This window comes from Vipera ursinii (assembly GCF_947247035.1).
Source record: "Vipera ursinii genome assembly, chromosome: 2".
Classification (NCBI taxonomy): domain Eukaryota; kingdom Metazoa; phylum Chordata; class Lepidosauria; order Squamata; family Viperidae; genus Vipera; species Vipera ursinii.
In genome coordinates this window covers 18,172,373-18,196,848 of record NC_139513.1, presented here as the reverse complement: position 1 = coordinate 18,196,848, position 24,476 = coordinate 18,172,373, and the positions used below count along the sequence as shown (strand labels likewise).

Below are 24,476 nucleotides of genomic sequence, written 5' to 3'. Positions count from 1 at the left end.
GGTTTGGCTAGTGCAGGGGTAGGCAACCTCGGTTCTTTTATGACTCATGGACTTCAACTCCCAGAATTCCTGAGTCAGCTATGCTGACTCAGGAATTCTGGGAGTTGAAGTCCATGAGTCATAAAAGAGCCGAGGTTGCCTACCCCTGGGCTAGTGGGTCTTCAAACTCGGCCGTTTTATGACTCATGGACTTCAACTCCCAGAATTCCCCAGACAATGTGCTTGGCTGAAGAATTCTGGGAGTTGAAGTCCATGAGTCATAAAAGGGCCGAGTTTGAAGACCCCTAGTCTAAAGAAAAGAAGAATTAGGGGAGACATGATAGCAGTGTTCCAGTATTTGAGGGGCTGCCACAAAGAAGAGGGGGTCAAATTATTCTCCAAAGCAGCAGAGGGCAGGACAAGAAACAATGGTTGGAGACTAACCAAAGAGAGAAGCAACCTGGAATTAAGGAGAAACTTCCTAACAGTGAGGACAGTTAACCAGTGGAACAGCTTGCCTTCAGAAATCGTGGGCGCTCCATCCCTGGAGGTTTCTAAGAAGAGACTAGACAGTCACTTGTCTGAGATGGTGTAGGTTCTCCTGCTTGAGAAGGGGGCTGGACTAGAAGACCTCCAAGGTCCCTTCCAGCTCTATTCTATTCTATTCTATTCTATTCTATTCTATTCTATTCTATTCTATTCTATTCTATAGCTTGTAAATCTGTGGCCACTGAATCAACATCCCAGTCTCAACACTGAAAATTCAAGGACTGTCCTCTGCCCTTCCTGTGATGCAGCGGTATCATATGCATTTGTATATTATTGTTATATACGCAATTGTTTGCTGCCAGTTATTTATGCAGCTAGGATTGGTTTTCATACACATTGTGTTCCCCCCACCCCCCAAACCTAGATGATAACTGATAGATGGGAAATGCTTATATTTTGTAGAATAGAATAGAATGGAATAGGAATAGAATGAATTAGAATTATTTTACTGGCCAAGTGATTGGACACAAAAGGAATTTGTCTCCGGTGCATAAGCTGTCAGTGTACATACAAGCAACAAGTGATCATAATTATGAAGTACAATCATCATAAATCATACAATTTATGTAAGTGAATGTCCCAAGATTTTTTGATGTCCAAGATTTTGTAAGTGCTGTCCAAGATTTTTTGGTATAGCCACTGTGACCACCACAGCCAGTTTGTGCAATAGTTTTTAACTTTGATTTTGATGCTTTGTGATCTCCAATTCTTTGCCTTCTATTCAGTGTTATCCCTCCTTTTTTAATATAAATATAATTCAAAGTGGCAAACACACCAAATCCTTCTGCCTATTTTCCCCACCACTACAACCCTCTGCAGTGGGCTGGGCTGGGCTGAGCAAGAGGGACTGATCCAAAGACACCCAGCTGACTTTCATGCCCAAAGCAGACCTGGAATTCACAGACTCCCAGTTTCTAATCCACCTCCTGAACCACTGCATCAAATTGACTCTTTATTCAGAAGAATAAATTGATTGGAGCTTGCTAGAGGATACAAACTCATCTTACATAAAAGTTCATCTTACATTACCGCTGTTGCCTATTTTTTTCTGCTGTTTTTTGCTTATTTTCTACTATTTATAAAACTACTGGGAGAGCTAAATATTTAGATCCCTGTCTACACTACATATACTTATTTACATCACAAGGCTCCAGGAGCCCACTACAGTTGGTAGCAAAGAATGATTGTATCCTTTCGCTGCCACCTAATGGCTGTCCAGATGTTTGTAAGGGTCCTTGGTGCTCTCTGAGCTTAGTGGTTTACTTGTGGCTGTTTCATTACCCAAACAAAGGGAGACTAGCACTGATAATGTTACCTAGTTTGGGTAACAAAATGTCTGCAAGAAAATAATCACTCTAGGAGAGCACCAAGGACCCCTCATTTCAACCCTGAGCTATAAATATTCTCCTTTATTGGGACGTTGGTAGCCCAAATAGGCTACATTAAGTTGGTGTCAACTTTATTTATTTATTTATTTATTTATTTATTTATTTATTTATTTATTTATTTATATTCCATTTATATCCCGCCCTTCTCCGAAGACTCAGGGTGGCTTACAAGCTTAGCAGTAGCCTTCATTCTATGTATATGCCTGCTTATTAGGGCTTCCACACACACCCCCACCCAAGCGGCATTATTACAAAGTCAGCTTAATTGCCCCCAACAATCTGAGTCCTTTAGATGCCACATCCATAGATTTTCTCTATCTGGCCCTAATCAGGTCCTTCAGCTCTTCCAACAAAGCCACTCTAACTAAATGCATCCTCCTTGCTGCTGATCATCCTTCTTCTTCTCTTTCTTTCCATCTTTTCCAGCATCAGATCCTTCTCCAGAGAGCCAAGTCTTCACATTAGATGTCCAAATAGACCTGAGATTATCACTGTTTTTGAAACAGCTGATAAGACATGCTAGCATTCCCAAGTATTACTCTCCCAATATGGGGAATATGTTGGTCCTTTCCTGTCAATTCTGGCAGGAAAATGTTTCCACCTTACAGATGGGGGGAGGGGGCATTCCCCTGAGCAGAACTAATAAATAAACTAATAAATCTAATAAAATCTAAAATCTAACTGCCTTGACTTGTCAGATCAAAGTTCTTTTCTTTGCTTGTTGCTTTTATAAATCACTGGATTCAACAAAAGCAACTCCCTGTAGGTTTACAACATATAAACATAAACACAGAATTAAAACATAACTACCAATAAAAAAAAACACAAACGACCATAAAAACAATGCTCAAAGTATATCAGGCAACCTTCAATTTTTTTTTGTTACCGCTGTATTTCTAAAGGACCAATTGTGAGAATGCCAATCTAATCTTCAGGAGGAAGATCTCCATTCAGACCCCTTGGAAAATTGAATTGTTGAACTCTGGCTGGCCATACTTTTGTTACTTGCATCAATCCGACTACTCTAAGTTCAGGTCAAAAAACATAATATAACCATCCCCAACCTGGTGCCCACCAGATTGGAAGTGCAGCTGGCTAGGGATTCTGGGAGCAGCAAGCAAATAACCAAGCTTAAGAGACCACCAAAAGCACCACAATGCAAAAGAGAAGTACAGATAGTCCTTGACTTAGGACCACAGTTAAGACCAGAATTTCTATTGCTAAGCAAAGAGGTTATTAAGTGAGTCGCACCTGACTTTACAATCAATTTTGGGTTTTTTTAAAAAAGTCACTGCAGTTTTAAATAAAACACACGGTTGTTACGTGAATTGGACCTTCCCCATTAACTTTGCTTGTCAAATGCTAACACGGAAAGTGGCAAATGGTGACCCCATGACCCTGGGGTGAGCGGACTGAGTTCACATTTAAGAGTGTCACAGTATCTCCCACAGTCCTATATTGTGGTGCTTTTGGTGGTCTCTTAAGCTTGGTTATTTGCTTGCTGCTCCCAGAATCCCTAGCCAGCTGCACTTCCAATCTGGTGGGCACCAGGTTGGGGATGGTTATATTATGTTTTTTGACCTGAACTTAGAGGAGTCGGATTGATGCAAGTAACAAAAGTATGGCCAGCCAGAATTCAACAGTTACTGTGTTTTTCAGCAAACACAGCATCTCTGTAACGAGCATCACTAACACAGGACAATAGATAATCTATCTTTTTTTCAAACCATCACAGAATAATGCAGTGTAAAGTGGCATCTATATGAGTTCTCCTGACAGTTATTGATTTAAAACAGTATCCAGTATCCAGAACCAGGTGTCCAGATGCAGGTCAAAAATTTTGCCTGAGTTATGTGCAATTTTCTATCTCTTAACTACAATCTATTAACGCGGTGGCTCAGTAGGTTAGGATGCTGAGCTTGTCTATCAGAAGGTCGGCAGTTTGGCGGGTCGAATCCTGAGTGCCGCGTAACAGAGTGAGCGCCTGTTACTCGTCCCAGCTTCTGCCAACCTAGCAGTTCGAAAGCACGTAAAAATGCAAGTAGAAAAATAGGGACCACTACGGTGGGAAGGTAACAGCGCTCCGTGCGCCTTTGGCGTCTAGTCATGCCGGCCACATGACCACGGAGACGTCCTTCGGCTTTGAAACGGAGATGAGCACCGGCCCCTAGAGTCGGAAACGACTAGCACACGTGTGCGGGGGAACCTTTACCTTTACCTTTATTAACATAAAGCACCAGCTAGGGCAAGAAGTAAAGGTTCACCTTAAGGGGAAAAAATTAACTCTGGGTATAAGAGTAAACACATCCTTAGTTTTAAAACTAAAAAAACCCCTGAACTTCAAATTGTCAGTTTGGGCTATTACTGTATCCCTAACTTCCAGTTACAAAGTGAAATATTGTGGAGACAGAGCAAGTAGAGAGGCTTCTCTCGATGCCCTGGAATTGTGGTCGTCCTCAACTTACGACCACAATTGAGCTCAAAATTTCCATTGCTAAGCAATGGGGTTTCCCCCCATTTTATGACCTTTCTTGCCAGAGTTGTTAAGTGAAACATTGCAGTTGTGAAGTTAGTAACATGGTTGTCAAGGGAAATTGGCTGCCCCATTGACTTTGCTTGTCAGAAGGTCGCTAAAGGGGGTCACGGGACCCCAAAGATACTGCAACCGTCATAAATATGAGTCAGTTGCCGAGCATCTGAATTTTGATTATGTGACCATGTGGGTGCTGCAATGGTCATAAGTCTGAAAAACAGTCATGAGTCACTTTTTTCACAACCACTGTAACTCTGAACAGTCACTAAACGAACTGCTGTAAGTCAAGGGCTTCCCCCTTCTTCCACCTCTAGGGTGCTCAGAGTCCGGGAAATCCAACAGGCACTTTCCCACGGTGATGAGCATCGCCGCGTTACACCCACGTCTTGGTCTTTCCAGCAACTTGCGGATCTCTATCCATTACTCGCAGCCATCTCCCCAAAACATCACTAAACGAACTGCTGTAAGTCAAGGGCTTCCCCCTTCTTCCACCTCTAGGGTGCTCAGAGTCTGGGAAATCCAACAGGCACTTTCCCACGGTCTTTCCAGCAACTTGCGGATCTCTATCCATTACTCGCAGCCATCTCCCCAAAACATCACTAAACGAACTGCTGTAAGTCAAGGGCTTCCCCCTTCTTCCACCTCTAGGGTGCTCAGAGTCTGGGAAATCCAACAGGCACTTTCCCACGGTGATGAGCATCGCCGCGTTACACCCACGTCTTGGTCTTTCCAGCAACTTGCGGATCTCTATCCATTACTCGCAGCCGTCTCCCCCAAAACACCACGGGTGGGGGGTGGGGGTGGGAGAAAGAGGGAAAGAGAGAAAACCTCTTCCCCCCACTGGTGGAGAGCACAAGACGCGAGCGCTCCCTTCCCCACGCAGAACGCGCTAGTGAAAGTGGGAAGGTGGCGCGAGCGTGCGAAACGCCTTGGGAAAGCAAGCTTCTCGCTGCCGCAAGGTGAGCGTGGGAAAGTGGGACGGGCCCGGGAAGCAAGGCAAGGAAGAGGAGGCTCCGAGAAGGCAGGGACACAGCAGCCGGCAAGGCCAGAGGCGCCGGTCTCCCGAAGCCACCGCCTTCCCCGGCCAAAACTGCTGGCAACCCTCTCTTCTCTTTTTCCACCAGCTTCTTCCAGCTTCTAGATCAGGAACGGAGCGAAAGGGACGCGCGGAGAGTAGGCAGGACGCTTCTCCTGTCCCTTTCCAATGGGGGGTTTGTTGGGAACGTGGGACGGCTGTTTATTTTCTTGGACTCGAGTCCGGGCCCCCGCATCTTTGCACCGACGCAAGCCCTGCGGGGGGCGAAGCGATTCCCTGGGATCGCGTGGGCTTTTGGTCTCTTGAGAAGGCAGCCTTCTCTTGGACTTACTTCCAGGTAAGCGTGCTGCAATCCTATACCTGTTTGGTCATTCTCGCTGAACTCAATGGGCTGTCTTTTCTCTAGGGGAGCAAATCGTGAGCTGCACTACTGCAGGTGGCATAGTATTAGAGCCAGGAAGATTTACTCCTTGGAAAATGCAGATTAAGATTTCCTGCCATCGATCCTGAACCCCACTGGGTCACTTTCTCCCATTGTAATCTCTAAAGTTAATTTGCCTTGCAAGCTTGTTAAGAATATGAACAAAAGGTGGACGAGCAGGTCTTTGGAAGGATAAACACTCCAGTCCAGCTCAATTATTGCCCAGAAAACAACATGGACATTTCATGCAGTCACTGCAGGTGACTGCATGAAATGTCCATGTTGTTTTCTGGGCAATAATTACAACACTTTGACATTACTTTTCCCAGTGGTTTCCCCCCCCCTCCGAATTATCCAGTCCAATTCACAGCAACGGGATTTCCCCCATTCAGTTACCAAATCTCCCACCCACATATGTTATTATGCCAGGGCAAATATATAACAGCACTTGCCGCATATTAATTTACATGAAACAAATGTGTGTTAACCTTTTGATTCCAATAGTATTTAAAAAAATCACCAAAAATGCATTTGTTTAATTTGCATGGGCAGTATTTAGATGTATGCATTCTCTGGGATTTTATATAGTTGTAAACCTGTATAAAGGGACGCAGTGGCTCAGTGGGTTAGGACAATGAGCTTGTCGATCAGAAGGTCGGCAGTTTGGCGGGTCGAATCCCGAGTGCCGCGTAACAGAGTGAGCGCCTGTTACTCGTCCCAGCTTCTGCCAACCTAGCATAAAAATGCAAGTAGAAAAATAGGGACCACTACGGTGGGAAGGTAACAGCATTCCGTGTGCCTTTGGCGTCTAGTCATGCCGGCCACATGACCACGGAGACGTCCTTGCACAAGCACTGGCTCTTCGGCTTTGAAAGAGAGATGAGCACCGGCCCCTAGAGTCGGAAACGACTAGCACGCATGTGCGGGGGAACCTTTACCTTTACCTTTAAACCTGTATAATTTGGAGATGTGAAAAACAACAGAAAAAGGGGCCTAGTTGTCTTGTCCTGCAGCTTAACAGATAGAAGTTTTGTTTTGGAGTAAGGATAAAAAGAAAATGAAAACCACCGTAGCCCCTTCCCCTTCTTTTTTTTTTTTTTAGCTAACATTCAAGGCAGACTCTCCCTCTTCCTCTTCTTCGGAGATCCAGTTCCGCAGTGCAGAAAGACGGACTAGCACCTTTTTCTACACACGCAAGTCAAAGTTTTGGAACAAGCAGAGACAGACAGGTCAAGTTACTAATCTGCCCTGTGAAAAACTGACCAAGCTGGTTACGTTGCTTTCAGGCTACCTGTGATAAAAGCAAAGGAACTGGTGTTTTTTTTAAATTTTTGCTTTGTTTTGTTTTCCTTCTCTGCAAGTTGACTTTTAGAAAACAAAGGACAACTATTCATATTACATCATGAGATAATCTTTCCAACAGGTTGTTGCCCCCCCCCACCCTCCAGAGATGCAAAAGGCAGCTTGTTCCTCTTGTTCCTCTTTCTTAGATGCATAGCATATATTTTCTTAGATATTGTTAAGTCCAGAACGGTCGAACCTGGGGCTTGACAGATATATAGCATATATTTTCTTAGATGTCTGAAATGGTACCGGGGTCTTCTGTTTGAGCAGGGGGTTGGACTAGAAGACCTCCAATGTCCCTTCCAGCTCTATTCTGATTGATTAATGTGCTTCTCCCCCCCCCCCGTTACTATTTTGAGACTCTGCAGGAAAATAATATTGACTCCTTTGCACATCAGAGAAGAGGAAATTTTGATGGGCTGGGGGTGGGGTTGACTGCACCTGTCAGTCTTCTCTCTTTTCCAAAATTATTCAAATGTGTTCCAAAACCAGGCGGAGAATCTCTGGAGCTCTTAATAATGCTGAAGCTTAACTTTCAGGCAGTCTCTCAATTAAGCAGGCCCTAGGCCATGATGAGGGATGTGGTGGCTCAGTGGGTTAGGACGCTGAGCTTGTCGATCAGAAGGTCGGCAGTTTGGCGGGTCAAATCCCGAGTGCTGCGTAAAAGAGTGAGCGCCTGTGACTCGTCCCAGCTTCTGCCAACCTAGCAGTTCGAAAGCACGTAAAAATGCAAGTAGAAAAATAGGGACCACTCCGGTGGGAAGGTAACAGCGTTCCGTGCGCCTTTGGCGTCTAGTCATACCGGCCACATGACCACGGAGATGTCCTCGGACAAGCGCTGGCACTTCGGCTTTGAAACGGAGATGAGCACCGGCCCCTAGAGTCGGAAACGACTAGCACACATGTGTGGGGGAACCTTTACCTTTACCTTTAGGCCATGACGGCTTTATAGGTAACAATCAGCACCTTGAATTGTACCCAGCAGCAAACTGGCAATTAGTGTAGTTCAAGAAACAAGGGTGTTATCTGGGCATATTAACTATACTACCATCACATTCTATGAGATATACTTGAAAATAATGAGGTATGGCTAAGTTTATATGACCCACCTTGAATTTTGTCCTTAACTTCTCTCCTATTATCCTGTTTCCAGGACCAGTTTTCTAGCCAGGAATAAAAATGCAGGCATTCACAAGCTCTGAGCAAGCTCCAGGGGAGAAAATGGAGGAAGGAGAAAGTGATCCTCATGTTCTCCAGGAGGACTGTGTTGGAAAAATTCCATCCAATGTGGATCCCCTACAGATTAAAGGAGAGCAAGTTGTGGAGCTGGATTCAGACGTTCCATGGTGTAACATCCAGAAAGGAACTCATTCAAAAGAAAGCCAACCTCAGCTGCCTGGACCTGAAGAGTGGGATGACCATAATTCTTCTATCACATTGTTAGGGGCCATTGCTCGTCCCAACCCAGGGCTTAGAAGAATGGTTGCATCTGAAATCCTACCAGGCTTTAGTAGGGAAGCTCATGCCATCTCTGAAAGCTTGGATTGTCCTCTGAAAGCTGGAGACAAAGCCCTGGAGAAGGACAAGATCAGTTTGGAGCGACTGTGCCAGGGATTCAGGCAGTTTCGCTATGAGGAGGCTGAGGGACCTCGAGAAGCACTTGGACACCTCCAGGATCTTGGCTCTCAGTGGCTGAAGCCTGAAAGTCACACAAAGGAGCAGATTGTAGAGCTGGTAATCCTGGAACAGTTCTTGGCAATTCTGCCATCAGAGATGCAAAACTGGGTTAGGGAAGATAACCCAGAGACCTGTCTCCAAGCAGTGGCTGTAGCAGAAGATTTCTTGCTGTGGAAAGAAGAAACTGAAATACAAGAAGAACAGGTGAGTAGTTTCCTTTTGATCAACCAGAGCAGGGGTAGGCAACCTCGGCTCTTTTATGACTCATGGACTTCAACTCCCAGAATTCCTGAGTCAGCTATGCTGACTCAGGAATTCTGGGAGTTGAAGTCCATGAGTCATAAAAGAGCCGAGGTTGCCTACCCCTGAACCACAGGGTAGTAGTAGAAGATAATATTTTTAGCTCAGGGTTGAACTGTAGTATTCTTGATGCTCTTTGTGCTTGGTCGTTTTCTTGCAGACTTTTCATTACCCAACTAGGTGACATATTTAGTGCTAGAAGGGAGTGGGGGTTTGCTCTGTTTATGTACAGTGACTTTTCCTGTCAGGATTGTTGGGACAAAAACAAAGTGACCAAAATGCCTCCTTAACAGTAATCAACCCCCAGATAAGCAGGGGTTAACACCAGGATTAATACCAAATCGAAAATCAGAGAAAAATCAAATAGTAAACAACAGCCTAATCAAGGAGCTGTCAAGAAGAAAACAGCATTCCCACCAACCCTGACAGGATTTGTTCCAGTATTATAGATTCTGAAATTGTGCAATGTGTATCTTATGTTCCTGCTCGCTGCATGAAACAGCTAATTAATTAATTCGTTCATTAGAAATTACACCCACTTACAAGAACCATTAAGTTAAAAAGGTAAAGGTTCCCCCGCACATGCGTGCTAGTCGTTTCCGACTCTAGGGTCTGGTGCTCATCTCCGTTTCAAAGCCGAAGAACCAGCGCTTGTCCGAGGACGTCTCCGTGGTCATGTGGCCGGCATGACTAGACGCCAAAGGTGCACGGAACGCTGTTACCTTCCCACCGTAGTGGTCCCTATTTTTCTACTTGCATTTTTACATGCTTTCGAACTGCCAGTTTGGCAGAAGCTGGGACGAGTAACAGACGCTCACTCTGCTACACGGCACTCGGGATTTGACCCGCTAAACTGCCGACCTTCTGATCGACAAGCTCAGCGTCCTAACCCACTGAGCCACCACGTCCCTTTTACCATTAAGTTACTGTTACCTAATTTGTGAATCACTTTTACAATTTTCCTTCAATTGAAGTTTATTGACGAAAATGGGCACATGTGCACATGCACACACAGAATCTGGATCTTCACAAACCCCCAGCCATTTCCTGCAAACCAAATCTAATTTAACATGTTTGACCCACATTGTAAATAGGATGCTTTTTTCGGGGGGGGGACGACTGTTAATTTCAGGGTAAAAAAAACCTAAGCAAAAGGATGTCACCTTCCCACATTTCTTATAACGTTGAATCTATGTATGTAGTATGTAGTATGTATACACATTGGCTATAATATTGTAACACATTGCTAAATCTGAAAGTTTTCCATTAAATATTCTGAAATCTTCAGGTCTTGTGGTCTTTCTTTTTTCAGGCCAGTTCCATCAAAATAAAACAGCCTTTGTTGGAAACAGGAAAGGTGGCAGATGAGCAAAGGGCAGATCATCAGATCCACATGTTAGGTAAGATTTGAATCACAGATCATAGAGTCATAGGGCTGGAAGGGACCGTGGAGGTGTTCTACTCTAATTTTCTGCTCAAGGCAGGAGTCCTTATACCATCCCCAGACAAATAGTTGTCCAGTCTTTTCTAGAAGACCTCCAGCAATATGGAGCACCTACAACTCAGGGAGGCTGTTCCATTGATTAATCGTTCTCACTCTCAGGAAATTCTTCCTTATTTCCAGGTTGCATCTCCCTCTGACTAGCTTCTACCCATTGCTTGGCCAATTTGGAGTTTGCAAAATTTCTAATATACTTCTGAGTTGTTTTCCTAAACCTATGACTTTACGTACTTGCATCTAAAGTAGGGACACTTGTATATATGTAAGGGCGGGGCTTGTGCTGTAACATAACAACACTTAGGTTTTGTTTTTTTTTAATGGGAGGAGGATAGGATCATCATATGACCTGGGTTGCTCTCTGTTTTACTGGGGAGAAGCAATGAGATGTTAAATGTCAAAATGCTCTTCACAGACTCATTGCTCTCTCTTATTTCTTATAGAAACAGTTAAAAACAAGCGGAAGCCATTTGTCAAAGGAATTTCTCACCTGATGGGTCTTACTGGGGTTCCATTTGATAAAGCCAAATGGGAACTTTTCTCCTTGCCCCCAATGAGAAAGATGGCAATATGTCATCAAGAGACAGAGAGGAATGAAGGGAGTCCCTTAGAGCAAGGAGAAGCAGAAAAACACACCTGTGAGAAACAGGATGAGAAAATCTTCAGTCGAAACAGCTGGGAGAGAATGCCCAGAGAAAATGCTCATGACCTTTCCAAGTGTCAAAAAATGGAAGCTGAAAAAAAGCCATCCCAACCTAACGAGGATGGTGAAAGTTGGGAGTCCATGTTTGAGCAGAAGAAACAAATGAGCATAGACTCGACCATGGATGGTCAGGATGGGTTGCATCAAAAAGTTAATCAAAGTAGTCTGCAGAGGATCCCTGTTGGAGAGAAACCATACAAATGTTCCAAATGTGGGCACGATTCCAGTCAGACCTTGGATCTGAGGGGAGGAAGTCTTCGTATATGTTTGAATTGTGGTAAAAGCTTCCTCTCCAGTTCATCCACAGGAAAGCAAGAGAAAGCATATGGTGAAGAGAATCCATCCAGACATCCAGAACATGAGAAGAGGACCCCACAGCCTCCTGACTTTCAGATGGGAGAGAAACCATACATGTGCGCAGACTGTGGGAAAAACTTCAGCTTTAGGTCAAGTCTTGTCCGCCATCAGAGACTCCATACCGGAGAGAAACCATACAAATGTTTAGACTGTGGAAAGAATTTCAGCCAGAGTTCAAACCTTCTGAACCACCAGAGAATCCACACAGGGGAGAAACCATACAGCTGCACCAACTGTGGGAAATCTTTCAGCAACAGTTCAAGCCTGACATCCCACGAGAGAACTCACAGAGGGGAGAAACTGTATAAGTGTGCCAGCTGTGGGAAATTTTTTAGTTGCAACTCAGTTCTCCGAATCCATGAGAGGATTCACACAGGGGAAAAGCCATACGTGTGTTTGGAGTGTGGGAAAGGCTTCAGCCGAAGAGAATTCCTGGTTGGCCACCAAAGAACTCACACGGGAGAGAAACCGTACAAATGTGCAGAATGTGGGAAGAGCTTCAGTCAGCGATCCAACCTGATTAATCATCGGAGAATCCACACAGGAGAGAAGCCCTTTGAGTGCTTGGACTGCGGGAAAAAATTCAGTCACAAAGCGTCCCTCTTGAAACACGAGAGAAACCACGGGCGTGGGCCAACCGTGGAAAAGGATTTAGCCAGAGCTGATGCAATAATGCATGTGGTGGAACATAGCATGAATATGGGGTAGATCTCCTCAAGGGTTGCCAACAAACAGAAGCTCCATATAGGAATGACACAAGGTTTTGTAAGAACTGCCTTCCTTTGGAGGTAACCATCTTTTCGGCCTAAAATAAAATAGAAGGAGCAATTCATAAGAGTTGAAGCAGTGAGGAAGAAAATGTTGACGGTAGGTCAAGCTTCCCCTTAGGTTGTCTCTTTTTCCATTAAGACTGTGGCAGACATTTTTTACATCCCAAATGTCACCTGTCTGGCACAGAAGAAAGGAATCCGCAAGCTTGGAACACTGAGGTTTGCAGGCTTGCCAAAAATTAAAATTAATGGGGCTGTCTCCCTCCCATCCCCCAAAGACCTCCAAGGTCCCTTCCAATTCTCTGTATTCTGTAGAAAAAGGGCTGAGCATGCTCAGTAAGCACTGGGAAGGTGGGCAGGAAGGATAATGCAATGATGTACCCTGAGAACGGGCACGGCTGACAGAATTGTCACTCGTTCTTGGTGTTCCTAATTTTTACTACACTCACAAACAGTGCCATGGATTCATGGCATGGGTGTCACAGTGTTTCTTAGCTCAGAAGGTTCCTTTCAAACTTGTTGCCGCCACCAGAGAAAGCAATCTGGTGCCATTCGGTATCTGCTGTGGGCTTTCCTCAACCTCTTTCCTTAGAATGCGGCTCTTAGAATTCTGGGAATTGCAGTTCAGCTGTGGCCTTCTAGGGAGCAGATCCCAGAATGCATTTGGAAGGAGGGCAGCAGGTGGGGAAACTGTATTGCCGCGTTCTGTGGGTATGGCAGGTAACCAAATGCCTCTTATGTTCCTCAAATGAACATTAAGTTCTCGAATGCCTGCATGTTTATCGTTCCTCTTGAGAAGAATAGATCTAAGTTAGGTGTGAACAGACTGGCTAAGTCCCCCCCACGCTTGTCCAGAAGCAAACAAGACGTTTGTACTGGGATCCATTCCACCAGCACTCAGCTCCTTTGTTGTGCAAGACTGTGGCTGTAGAAAGTACAAGTAAGTCCTCAACTTACGACCACACAAAATTGTAATATTCCAAGTTTTTAGGAATGATTGGATCAATGTAAAAAGTTCACTGAGGATATACAGGTAGTCCTTGATTTACAACAGTTCGTTTAGTCACCGTTTGAAGCTACAACAGCACCGAAGAAAGTGATTTATGACCATTTTTCACACTTACAACCATTGCAGCATCCCCATGGCCACGTGATGCTTGGCAACTGACTCATATTTATGACATTTGCAGTGTTCTGGGTCATGTGATCGTCTTTTACAACCTTCTGACAAGCAAAGTCAGTGAGGAAGCCAGATTCACTTAACTGTCATGTTACTAAAGTAACAACTGCTATGGTTCACTTAGCAATTGTGGCAAGAAAAGTCGTAAAATGGAGCAAAACTCAATAAATGTCTCACTTAGCGACAGAAATGTTGGGTTCAATCGTGGTCATACGTCGAGGACTACCTGTACTGAATCTTTCCTATCCAAGTTGTCAGAAGTTGTAATGTTATTCGTACCAGCTAATCTTCCTATACAGATAGTCCTCGACTTATGATTACAAGTTGGACTGGAATTTCCATTGCTAAGCCAGGCAGTTGTTAAGTGAGTCCTTCCCAATTTTACCACCATTTTCCCACAGTTGATAAGTGAATCAGTGATAATCACATTATCATTGATCACACTGTAAACTTTGAAAATGCATGCCCGCTTTCTAGCACCCAAATTTTGTGCAGTGGTTTGCTGCAGTGGTCATAAGTGTGAGGACTGACTCTAAGTCACTTTTTCAGTGCTGTTGTCACTTCAAATGGTTGCTAAATCAAATAAATAGATGTAAGTCAAGAACCACCTGTATGATGGAACCTGCATGATTGGCACTCAATGCACTAACCTGTTATATCAAGTAAATGAAGAAGTTAAAAAAATGTAATTCTAAGAATCCTGAAATATTAAGGTGGGTTTTAAAACAACTTTGGAGCATAATTGGAGCATAATTCTTGTGATTGTTCTGCTAGTACAGAAGGTTCAGAATCTAAAGAGTTTGAAGAATCTAAACTTGAATTTAAAATGAGATTATGTAAGAAATTATATTTGATTAAATTTTAGGCATCAGGGTTGCTAGGATTGGGAATAGAATTAACTGTCAATGCTGCCAACATCAGATGTTCTTGCTTTGACAACAGATGGACATGTAGCCATCTTTTCTCTATCGCTTTTAGAGTTGTTGATCCTGGGAGGGGGAATGTGGATGAGAGTCCAGCTAGTCGTAACAATAATAACAGCCGTGGGAACCCAAGGTTATTAGGTCCAGAGCTGATTGAAATTTGGCTGGCAGGAGAGGTGGGGAGGCAGGAGAGATGGGGAGAAAGCCCACGGTTCAAGTTAATTGGGGAATGTGATTTATGACTGTTAATTGGAGGAGGGAATTGCACTTTGCTACTTTGTGCCAGGGGAAGGGAATTCAGGTTTTGGCTACAACTATCTAGTGCTGATACTTTGTTTCTCGAATAAAAGATTCTTTAAGGAAAACAATGCCTCGAAGTTCTTTTGAAGTTTCATCTGTCGGAACCATGACATTAACCTGGCTAAGCAGTGATGAAATATATTGGGGAAAATAATGAAGAGTCATGATCATTAATTGGGTTTTATCAATAACGCAATCAACTGAAAAAATATTTGATTACTAGAAGCCAGTATTGGAATTTTAATTAGGAGCTTGTAGTTAAAAGTATAGTCTGTTTTTTCCTTTTACAAATAAATTTATTTTTAGTACAATACTGCATTTAATAGGAAATAACAAACAATAAATCTTGCCTTTGTAATGAGTGTTTGGGGTTTTTTTATCTCTGGATTTCTGCAATGCAAGAGGAAATAGATTGAATTAGATTTACTTAATTAAAAAAAATCTGAAAATCAGTTTGTTGCTGGGTTAGTAACCAGGACACCACAAGTTCTTCTTCTGCCTTAGATATGAAGCCAGCTGGGTGACCTTGGGCCAGTTTCTCTCTCTCAGCCCTAGGAAGAAGGTAAGAACAAACCAGTTTTGAAAATGTTGCCAAGAGTCAACGCAAAGAACAAACACACACTCTTGTAGCTTGCCTTTCCAACATTATTGTGTATCTAGATTCCACTAATGTTCTTTAGGTTTCTGGGGGGAGTTCCTAAGAGAGCTGGAACAATACACCACAGTAATTATCTAGACCAGTGTTTCTCAACCTTGGACACCTTAACGTGTGTGGAATTCAGCTCCCAGAAAGTCCACACATCTTAAAAGTGGCCAAGGTTGAGAAACTTTGCTGCAGTGGAAGGTTAACACCCCATAAAATAACATCTGAGTGTGATTGGTCTATTGCAGGGGTGTCAAACTCAATTTCACTGAGAGCCGCATCAGCATTCCGGTTGCCCTCAGGGGGGCGGGTAAGTATGGCCAGGGTGGGCATGGCCTACTGGGTGGGCGTGGCTAGTGTGCGTATGGCCTACTGGGTGGGCATGGCCAGCTCTATATCGTTTGCATCAAGGGCGCCTGTGGGGGCCTGTGCAGGAGTGGGACAGATCTGAGGGTCTCTGGCAGGAGGAGGGTCTCTGGGCCAGGGCCAAGGCAGTGGAGGCCGTTCCCTCACTGTTTCCAGGATGGCTTCACGGGCCGCATGAAACCACTTCGCGGGCCGGATCTGGCCCCCGGGCCTTGTGTTTGACATGTCTGGTCTATTGGTTAATGCACCAAGCTAAAAAAACAGGAGACCATGGGTTTTAGCCACATCTTAGCCATGAAAGCCAACTGGGTGACCCTTGGGTCTGTCACTCTTTCTCAGCCCAACTCGCTTCACAGGGTTGTTGTGGTGGGGGAAATGGGGAGAAAGTGCATTGGACATGTTTGCCACCTTGAGTTATTTGTGAAAGTAACATACATACATACATACATACATACATACATACATACATACATACATACACTGGCTATCTATACCGGTTGAGTCCCCACTAGAAAACAGCCAGATACTTAAAGCCCATCTCCCAGGGTTGAACTGCCTTCCGTATGAAACAAATCAAACATTCAATCTCCCCTTCATGAAAATGCAAGGTCTATATTCTTGCAGTCCAGTGATCAGCTTGGCTGTGTTTACCTAACATGTTCAACTAGACTTGTCAAAGAACCAACAGCTCTATTTGCTGCACACAAGAAACTTACTTAGCTTTTACCCTGATTCAAATACAGATACTCCTCGGCTTACAAAAATTCATTTAATGGCCGTTTGAAGATACAACAGCACTGGAAAGAAAGGGACTTGTGACCATCTTTCATATAACCACTGTGGCATCCCCAAGGTCACATGAGCAAAACCCAGATGCTTGGCAACTGACTCACATTTATGACACTTGCAGTGTCCCAGGGTCATGTGATCCCCTTTTGCAACCTTCTGAGAGTCAATGGGGAAGCCAGATTCATTTAACAATTGTGTTACCAACTTAACCATCGCAGTGATTCATTTAACTGTGGCAAAAAAGGTCGTAAAATGGGGCAAAACTCACTTAACAAATGTCTCACTTAGCAACATTAATTTTGGGCTCCATTATGGTCACAAGTTGAGGAACACCTGTACACATGCATGTTGGTTAGCATGCTGTGGAAACACTGCCTTAGCTGTTGCCATCCAGAATAGGACTATGATTTGTATTCTTCCAATTTTATCAACTGTGTTCTACCAATGTTGATTTTAATGTTCTTTAATGCTTTAAGGTTCTTTATACTGTAAGCCACCCAGAGTCGCTGGATACGAGATTGGCGACAAATAAATTTCCTAAATATTTTTTAAAAATAACATGAGAACTCAGGTAGTGGGTTAATCCGCTAATGAAATGTATTGATGGGGATATAGAGCCGTGGTGGTGCAGTGGTTAGAATGCAATAAAGGTAAAAGTAAAGGTTCCCCTGCACATGCATGCTAGTTGTTTCCAACTCTAGGGGCTGGTGCTCATCTCTGTTTCAAAGCCGAAGAGCCAGCATTTGTCCAAGGACGTCTCCATGGTCATGTGGCTGGCATGACTAAAACGCCAATGGTGCACAGAATGCTGTTACCTTCCCACCGTAGTGGTCCCTATTTTTCTATTTGCATTTTTACGTGCTTTCGAACTGCTAGGTTAGCAGAAGCTGGGACAAGTAACAGGCGCTCACTCTGTTACGCAGCACTCGGGATTCGACCTGCCAAACTGCCGACCTTCTGATCGACAAGCTCAGCGTCCTAACCCACTGAGCCACCACATCCCTTAGAATGCAATATTGCAGGCTAATACTTCTGGCTGCCGATTGCCAGCACTTTGGCAGTTTGAATCTCACCGGCTCAAAGCTGACTCAGCCTTCCATCCTTCTGAGGTCGGTAAAATGGAGACCCAGATCGTTGGGGGGGGGGCGCAATATGCTGACTCTGTAAACTGCTTAGAGAGGGCCGTAAAGCACTGTGAAGAGGTATTATATAAGTCTAAGGGCTATTGCTATATGTACATACATACGATTTTATGTATGTAACAATGTCAAGTGACAAGGCAGGGGGTAGGGCGGGGGTGCCATTGCTGTGGGGCAAGGCGAAGCAGGGGCAGCTGAGCGCATAGGGGCATTCTCTACCACCTGTACTCGAGCTTGCTAGCTGGCTGCTTTGCTTCCTTTGTGCTGGGCAGGGCTGCTGCTGTGGGCACTGGCGGTAGCCTAATGGACCTGTGCAAGCTGCTAGTGGTGGTGGCAGGTGTGCCCACAGAGAGGACTCTGAGTGCCGCCTCTGGAACGCGTGCCATAGGTTCGCCATCACTGACCTAAGGAGGAATTCCCTGACAGTTAGAACAATTAACCAGTAGAACGGCTTGCCTCCAGAAGTTGTGGGTGCTGCATCACTGGAGGCTTTTAAGAGATTGGATACCCATTTGTCTGAAATGATGGGGCTTCCTGCTTGGAGTAAGAGACCTCCAAGGTCCCTTCTAAGTCTGTTATTCTGTTCTGTTCTGAAGCTTTCATGAACGTCTGAAAAAAATGCTCAGATTAATCCTAAAAATGGAAAAAGGAAATATCCCAAGACAGGGAATCTTCCCTTATCAGTAGAAAAAGCCAAGTTGCCCAGAGATAAATGACAGGGGGGAAACATTCCCCCTACAACATCCCTCTCCCTTTCCTATCCATGGGAAATTCCAGAATCAGAAGCCAACCTGGCTGGCAACTGGATTTAACTTCTAGCTCCTTTAATGGGATAACACATTTCAGCCCCACAAGAGGCTAATTCAAGAGATACAGGATAGACTGTACGTGCCACTTACAACTTAGTTCTCCAAAAGTCAGTACAGTGTATCTGCAGAGCATGGTCTAGATTGAGAAAGGTAGATCGGTTACTTAGGCAATACAGGTAGTCCTCGACTTACCAACAGTTCATTTAATGACAATTCAAAGTTACAATGGCATTGAAAAAAAGGGACTTAAAGACCATTTTTTCAAACTTAGGACCGCTGCATTATCCTCATGGTCGTGTGACCAAAATTCAGAAACTTGGCAATTGATTCATATTTATGACAGTCACAGTGTCCTGGGGTCATGTGGTCACCTTTTGTGACCTTCTGACAAGCAACCTCAATGGGGAAGCCAGATTCACTTCCACACCTGTGTTACTAACTTAACAAGTGCAGTGATTCACTGAACAACTGTGGCAGAAAGGTCGTAAAATGGGGCAAAATTCCCTTAACAAATCTCACTTAACCACAGAAATTTGGGGCTCAACTGTGGTCGTAAGTCGAGAACTACCTGGAAACAGATAAACGTGGCTGAAGCCCAAAGACAGACGTTTTACAAAAATATCTCAGATAGACAACCTCCCCCCTGCCACACCCCTAATTCTCAAGAAGATAAAGGGGAGATGGGGAAGTACATTCAGACTTGCAAGCTTCTGCTATTACAGCCATTCTACTAAAAGTAGTGTTAAGTCCACATAGTGTCTGATTCTTGGTCTGGTCTACCGAATAGGGCCGACAACATCCAACCTGAGTTTGCTACTTCATTTAAGGGAAGGGTAGGTTTTGAGACAGATTTTAATCTTTTCTTTCTCTATACAATGTGGCATTTTGATTTAATAACCACCAAACTGTCTCTCTGTCTTTTTTGCCCCCGAGGAAATTATTTAATAGATAAAACTGGTCAAACTCTGAAAAACTCCATCACTATATCACAAACGTCTTCCTTTTGTGTTCTGTTTGCAACGCAGCAAGACAAGAGGGTTTGGCTGTATATCTGAGACCGTGGTCACCGACTCTGCAGGGTTTGTATACATATCATCCAACACTTTCCCACTACTATTCAAATACAGCTCCATTCGGTTTGAACCCCATCCTCTGCTACTAATGTCAAATAAAAACTTGGCTTATAGAGCAAGCAGCTTATACGGCCTCTCCAACATGGTCTCTCTCATGTACAGGCAGCTTAGAATCCAGATCCAAGCTAGGATGAGGATACTGTGAGAAGCTGGGCCGTGTATGGATTCTCTCGTGCTTGAGAAGGCCTGAGCTTTGTTTGAATTTTTTCCCACACTGGGAACATTTGTAGGGTTTCTGCCCTGTGTGGTTCCTCTTATGTCTTGTAAGGCTAGATTTGTTACTGAAGGTGTTCCCACAGTCTGAGCATCTGTAAGGCTTTTCCCCAGTGTGGATCCTCTCGTGTTTCACCAGATTTGAGCTCTGGGAAAAGCGCTTCCCACAGATGGAGCAACTATAGGGGGTCTCTCCTGTATGCGTTCTCCCATGGACTAGAAGACTGGAGCTCTGCTTGAAACTTTTGCCGCAGTCTGAGCATATGTAGGGCCTCAGGCCGGTGTGATTCCTCATGTGCCTGATTAAACTCGAGCTCTGGCTGAAACGTTTCCCACAGTTTAAGCAACAGAACGGCTTTTCTCCGGTGTGTTTCCTCTTGTGTCTCGTTAGGCTGGATTTGTTACTGAAGCTGTTCCCGCATTCTGGGCATTTGTAGGGTTTTTCTCCCGTGTGAGTCCGGTCGTGGGTGAGGAGGGCCGACCGTTTCTTGAAGCCTTTCCCGCAATCAGCACATTTGTATCGTTTCTCGGTTGCTTTGGGTCTCTCACGATCCATCAGGCTCGACTGATCACCAAAACCTTTGTCATACATCGGACAGTAATGGGGATCCTCTCCTGTGTAGATCCCTTCGTCCTCATCACCTTCTGGAAGACAGAATTGGGGTGTCAGTCTTTATGTAGGCCTGGGGCTAGTACAGGTAGTCCTTGACTTACAACCGTTCATTACAACAGCACTAAAAGAAAGTGACGTATAACCTTTTGTCACCCTTATGACTGTTGCAGCATCCCCATGGTCACACGATCGAAGTTCGGATGCTTGGCAATTTTTTGATGGTTGCAGTGCTGCAGGATCTCATGATCACCTTTTGTGACCCTCTGACAAGCAAAGTCAATGAGGAAGCCAGATTCCACTTAACAACCATGTTACTAACTTAACAACTGCAGTGATTCATTTAACAACCGTGGCAAGAAAGGTCATAAAATGGGACAAAACTCACTTAACTGTCACACTTAGCAAGAGAAATTTGGGGCTCAATTGCAGTTGTAAGTCGAGGACTACCTGTATCAATAAAAGCTGCCCTCCATAAAATGAAACTTTTCTTTTTAACAAAAGTAATTCTAAACTGTGAGTTGTTAAAGGAGGATCTGATGGACGCAAGGAAATCTATCAAGTTCTAAAACTGCCTGTGTCTTTTGCTGATATATTCAACTTTTTAAAAATTGTCAAAATCTTGTGACGTGACCAAATTTCAAAAGAGTTGAAGAATACAATTCTACATCCCAGAGTACAGTTTGACACCCAAGCTCATCCATCAGCTCAGAATAACAAAGTGCACAGGTAGTCCTTGATTTATGACCCTAACGAGAGACGTAAGCTTGATAATTGTAAAAATGGGCTGGTCATGTGACGACCTGGTTTTAGGACTTTTGCAGTAGCCATTAAGCAAATCACTATGGTCGTTATGTGAATCTCATATTGTTAAGCAAACCAATAGTTCATGATGGGCATGCTTTTGCTGAAAATCAGAGGTGCTTGTTTTGGGCAAAAGCCATAAAATGCAGTCATGTAACCGTGGGACTCTGCAAACCATAAACGTGGCCGTGTTGCCAAGCGCCCGAGTCATGTGATCAGTGGAAGAGGGACAGCGACCATCATAACTTCAAATTCAGACCATAAGTAGCCCCCAAGGTAGGATCGTTATAACTTTGAATAGCCACTAAGCAACCAGTCATAAGTTGAGGACTACCTACCTACCTGATTTACCACAATCGTCCATTTTCAACTAGTATCTGAAACCACCCAGAGCAAACCTCATTTCCTCTCCTCCCCCTCCCAAATTTGCCTAGCAAATCAGCCACTAGGAAAAATCAGCATGAAATAGAAACCCTGAGGAACAGATCAATCTTTCTGGAAACATGGAGGCCAACAGTGCCCTCAAAGGCTGCCTTGTGTTCACTGTGTCTCCACAGTGCACAGGTGTCAAAACTCGCCACATCACGTGATGTGTCGCGACGTATCGCGACTCTTTTTGCATTGCGGCAATGGGGTGGGTGTGGCTTTGGTATGATGAAACCGGCCCGCAGACCAGCAGTTTGACACTCCTGAAGTAGCGCATGGAGCTGAGGGGAAGCAAGACAGCAGCAGCATTCCTCAGCTAGCATAGCGTATTATTCATGGATTTGGTGCTGCTGCTGCTCCATCTCCTTCTTAAATTATCAAGATTCCTGCGGTCAGCTGCTCCCCAGAAGTGGCTCCCTGGGTTCATTTTCACACAATCTATGTTGACCTCCAGGTGAGGCTGGAGAAATGCCTCTGAAATATTTCCAAATCAAGTCCTCCTAGAAGTCAGGGAAGAGCCCAATTGATTCACAAATCTTGAGGAGAAAGTGCCCTCACCCAGAACAACGATGCTGCCAGAATCTTCCTCCATAGCAACTCCAAATCCAACATTTGAGGCTAGGCCCAGAAAACCACTTGCTCCTGTCACGGAGGAAGAAAGAGAGTTCAAAATAATGACTTTTTAAAAATGTTCATTTGGGGAAAATAAGTCCGCGCTGATTTGAGCAGCCACGTATTTTTTCCTGCCTACTCTTTTCTCCAAGGCTAACATTGCACAATTTGACTTTTTAGACCATACATTATCAAACAGAGTTCAACCCTCAAATGGGTTTCAAATTTGTAAGAGTTGTAAGTTATCAATTATAAGTTGGCTGTCTGGGGAATTCTGGGAGCTGAAGTCCACACAGCTTAAAATTGCCAAGGTTGAGAAACACTGATCTGGAAGGTTCTCTTGGGCTCCAATATTTCCAGACCTAAGCCAACCACTCCCATCACCCCAAACCAGTAAGGCCATACATTTTAGAGACCTGTTCATCTCTTTAACTCCCCCTCCCCCTCCATTTTTTTTTAAAAAAACAGCTACTATCCTTGTTTTTTCTTTGATCTCTCCAAAAAGAAAAGCCATAAGAACTTTCAGGATTGATCTCATATCTAATAAGATTCTCCATCACTTCTTCTGGCCTCTGATTAGCCTATTGGAATCAAACTTTAAACAATAAGTGGGCAGGATAATATAATAATAATAATAATAATAATAATAATAATAATAATAATAAGAAGAAGAAGAAGAAGAAGAAGAAGAAGAAGAAGAAGAAGAAGAAGAAGAAGAAGAAGAAGAAGAAGAAGAAGAAGAAGAAGAAGTTGGAAGGGAGCTTGGAGGTCATCTAGTCCAACCCCCTGCTAAGGCAGGAAACCCTATACCATTTCAGACAAAATTTAAAATGTATTTCGACTTCAGTGCAATGAAAATCAAATCGAAACTCTTTAAATATGTGGCTTGGTGTATACTGAATCATCCCGTCTTTTTACCCAAGAGAATTCCACATTGTCTGGACACAACCATCTTTACTCAAAAGCTACTTTTACTCAGATCATGAGGATTTGCACCCAGACACGTTAATTGGTGACATGCAACCCCAGTCAGCAGCTGCACAGTACTAACGCAGATGTGGTTTCAAATAACACCACAACACTATAAAAAACAGAGAAGACATAATCTGCAAGGTTTAATTCAACGGCCGGGGGGAGGGGGTGATGAGTAGGCTTAGTGAAGACCCTGCCAGGAAAATCTGGATGCTGACCTCTTCCTTCTCCCTCCCCATCTGCTTTATCTTCTTGAGCAATCCACTCGTCGGGCGTTTCTTCTCTTCCCCGGTCGAATGTGTTTTTCCTCTCTTTTTCAACACCCCAATCACTTTTGGTGAGAAAACAAACTTTTATAAATGGGTTAAGTCCCACCCATCCCACACCCTCTGCATCAGGGCAATCCCTAAAAAGGACGACCCATCAGGAAGAAGAGAGGTGAATTTTTAAAAGCTGGGAGACATTTCAGAGGACAAAGCACTTTTAAGGGGCAGCTAATCCGGATTAAACCATCCAAAGCACACGGGGATTCAAACCGACCTGGGAAAATCTCTCCTTCTCTTTCTGGGTGTTTTAAAGGCGGCTTTTCCCTTGCTTTCCGCTTCCTATCATGTGACCGAAGCTCTGCCAGGAGACTGGCAAGACAGACCCGACTAATCAGCTGTTAGAGCGGATGGGTGAATGGAGGATCGGGAGCCTGTGATATCCAAGCCTGCGTTACAACAGTTCATTTAGTGACCTTTTAAAGTTACCATAGGGAACAAAGGGAGTTAGGAAACCGTTGCAGAATCCCCGCGGTCACGTGATTAAAATTCAGACACTTGGCAACTGGTTCGTATTTATGACGGTTGCAATAGTCCATGGTCATGTGATCACCTTTTGTGACCTGACAAGCACATTCAATGGGGAAAGCTAGATTCACTTAACAACTTTGTTACCAATTTAACAACTGCAGTGATTCATTTAACAACTGTGACAAGATGTATTTACTCAAAAGCTATT

The 24,476-nt window shown here is 44.1% G+C and overlaps 2 protein-coding genes across 3 annotated transcripts; one reads left to right on the top strand and one right to left on the bottom strand.

Annotated features, from left to right (window-relative positions):
* The first annotated feature begins 5,492 nt into the window (after positions 1–5,492).
* On the top strand, positions 5,493–15,247 carry LOC310636114 (uncharacterized protein). Of its 2 annotated transcripts, XM_083355646.1 has the most exons (4): positions 5,493–5,822; positions 8,404–9,131; positions 10,540–10,627; positions 11,169–15,247. In XM_083355646.1, the coding sequence occupies exons 2-4, from the start codon at positions 8,430–8,432 to the stop codon at positions 12,491–12,493; spliced, it is 2,115 nt and encodes a 704-aa protein (XP_083211772.1). In that variant the 5' UTR covers positions 5,493–5,822; positions 8,404–8,429; the 3' UTR covers positions 12,494–15,247. The 2 variants fall into 2 exon arrangements, with proteins under 2 accessions (XP_083211772.1, XP_083211773.1); XM_083355647.1 differs by lacking the exon at positions 5,493–5,822 and having other exon boundaries at positions 8,374–9,131.
* Positions 15,248–19,524: 4,277 nt separating this feature from the next.
* On the bottom strand, positions 19,525–24,058 carry LOC310636137 (uncharacterized protein). The gene is made up of 3 exons (XM_083355682.1): positions 24,015–24,058; positions 22,449–22,532; positions 19,525–20,695 (listed from the first exon to the last, which is right to left on the bottom strand). The coding sequence occupies exons 2-3, from the start codon at positions 22,480–22,482 to the stop codon at positions 19,902–19,904; spliced, it is 828 nt and encodes a 275-aa protein (XP_083211808.1). The 5' UTR covers positions 22,483–22,532; positions 24,015–24,058; the 3' UTR covers positions 19,525–19,901.
* Between the last annotated feature and the right edge of the window lie 418 nt (positions 24,059–24,476).